This window comes from Perkinsus marinus (genome assembly GCF_000006405.1).
Source record: "Perkinsus marinus ATCC 50983 genomic scaffold scf_1104296928192, whole genome shotgun sequence".
NCBI lineage: Eukaryota > Perkinsozoa > Perkinsida > Perkinsidae > Perkinsus > Perkinsus marinus.
In genome coordinates, this window is record NW_003216911.1 from 1 (window position 1) to 1,890 (window position 1,890).

The 1,890-nt window shown below is 54.1% G+C and overlaps 1 protein-coding gene across 1 annotated transcript; it reads left to right on the forward strand.

Moving 5' to 3' along the window:
• Positions 1–76: 76 nt before the first annotated feature.
• Pmar_PMAR007244 (conserved hypothetical protein) lies at positions 77–1,840 on the forward strand (the record flags this gene model as incomplete). The annotated part of the gene is made up of 2 exons (XM_002788388.1): positions 77–184; positions 236–1,840. Coding segments are annotated over 2 exons (1,713 nt in total), but the record flags the coding sequence as incomplete, so codon positions are not given.
• Between the last annotated feature and the right edge of the window lie 50 nt (positions 1,841–1,890).

Here is a 1,890-nt window from a genome sequence, read left to right on the forward strand (position 1 = left end):
GTACATCGACTATTCGTGGTTACAAGGCAAGCTCTCTTTTTCGCTGCGGTAAAACGTTCAGCTCGCTTCCTGGTAGGTTCATGACCACTTCTACGATGCTGTTGTAGTTGGCGCTGGCGGTGCCGGCCTTAGAGCCGCCTCCGGTCTTGTTGCTCACGGCCTCAAAACTGCCTGCATCTCCAAAGTGAGTTTATGCAACTCTCACACCTCCATTGGATTCATGCACGCTCGTCAGGTCTTCCCAACTCGCTCCCACACTGTGGCTGCCCAAGGCGGTATCAATGCTGCCCTCGGCAACATGACCGAGGACGACTGGCGCTGGCATGCCTACGACACTGTGAAGGGCTCCGACTGGCTCGGGGACCAAGATGCTATCGAACACATGTGCCGCCTCGCCCCTCAAGTCGTCCTCGAGCTCGAGAGCTATGGCCTGCCCTTCTCTAGAACCAAGGAGGGTAAAATCTACCAGAGAGCGTTTGGTGGGCAGAGTCTCAAGTTCGGCAAAGGTGGGCAGGCCTATAGGTGTGCTGCTGCTGCTGATCGTACTGGCCACGCTATCCTGCACACTCTATACGGTATGTCTCTTAAGTACGATTGCCTCTTTTTCATTGAGTATTTTGCTCTGGACCTCATTATGGATCAAGACGGCTCCTGTAAGGGGGTTATCGCAATGAGCATGGAGGACGGGTCGATCCATCGCTTCGGTGCCCACCAGACTGTTATTGCTACCGGCGGTTACGGCAGGGCCTACCAGAGCTGTACTAGTGCTCACACTTGTACTGGCGACGGAGGCGGCATGGTCTCTCGAGCCGGTCTACCACTTCAAGACCTCGAGTTCGTACAGTTCCATCCTACTGGTATATTCCCAGCTGGCTGTCTTATGACTGAGGGTTGCCGTGGAGAGGGTGGAATCCTGAGAAACAGTGAAGGTGAGCCGTTCATGGCTAGGTATGCTCCTACTGCTAAGGACCTGGCCTCACGGGATGTGGTATCTAGGGCCATGACACTTGAGATACGCGAGGGGCGAGGGGTTGGCCCCAACAAGGACCACATTTATCTGCATTTGGACCACCTACCTGCCGAGACTCTCAGAGAGAGGCTGCCTGGTATCTCAGAGACTGCTAAGATCTTTGCTGGAGTTGATGTGACTAAGGAGCCTATTCCGGTCCTGCCTACAGTGCACTATAATATGGGAGGAGTCCCTACCAATTGGAAGGCCCAGTGCCTTAATCCCACCGAGTCTGACCCCAACAAGATCGTCCCTGGTCTGCTGGCTGCTGGTGAGGCTGGCTCTGCCTCCGTCCATGGTGCTAATAGGTTGGGGGCCAACTCTCTGCTGGACTTGGTCGTATTCGGTCGTACTGCTGCCGATACTGTGGCCGAAATCGTGAAGCCTAACTCACCGCCCGTCACTCTGCCTAAGGACGCCGGTGAGGCTACCATTGACAGGTTCGATAAGATACGTCACGCCAAAGGCCCGGTGTCAACTGCTGATCTCCGAAGCAAGCTTCAGAGGACCATGCAGACGCGTGCTCCTGTATACAGAAATGGAGATGACCTGAAAAAGGGGTGTGAGGAGGTACGTGAAATTATGAAGGAATACAAGGACGTCGGCATCAAGGACCGCACCTTAGTCTGGAATACAGATCTTATCGAGACCCTCGAGCTGGAGAACCTTATCACACAAGCAGCCCAAACGATTGTATCGGGTGAGGCCAGGAAGGAATCCCGTGGAGCACATGCCCGAGAGGACTTCACTGAGAGGGATGACAAGAAGTGGATGAAGCATTCCCTGTCATATCAGACTAAGCCTCATGTTGAGGAGTCGGTATCGTATTGAAGTATAGCCAGTGGTGGATCAGCCTCTAGACAGCGAGATGCATCATGTAC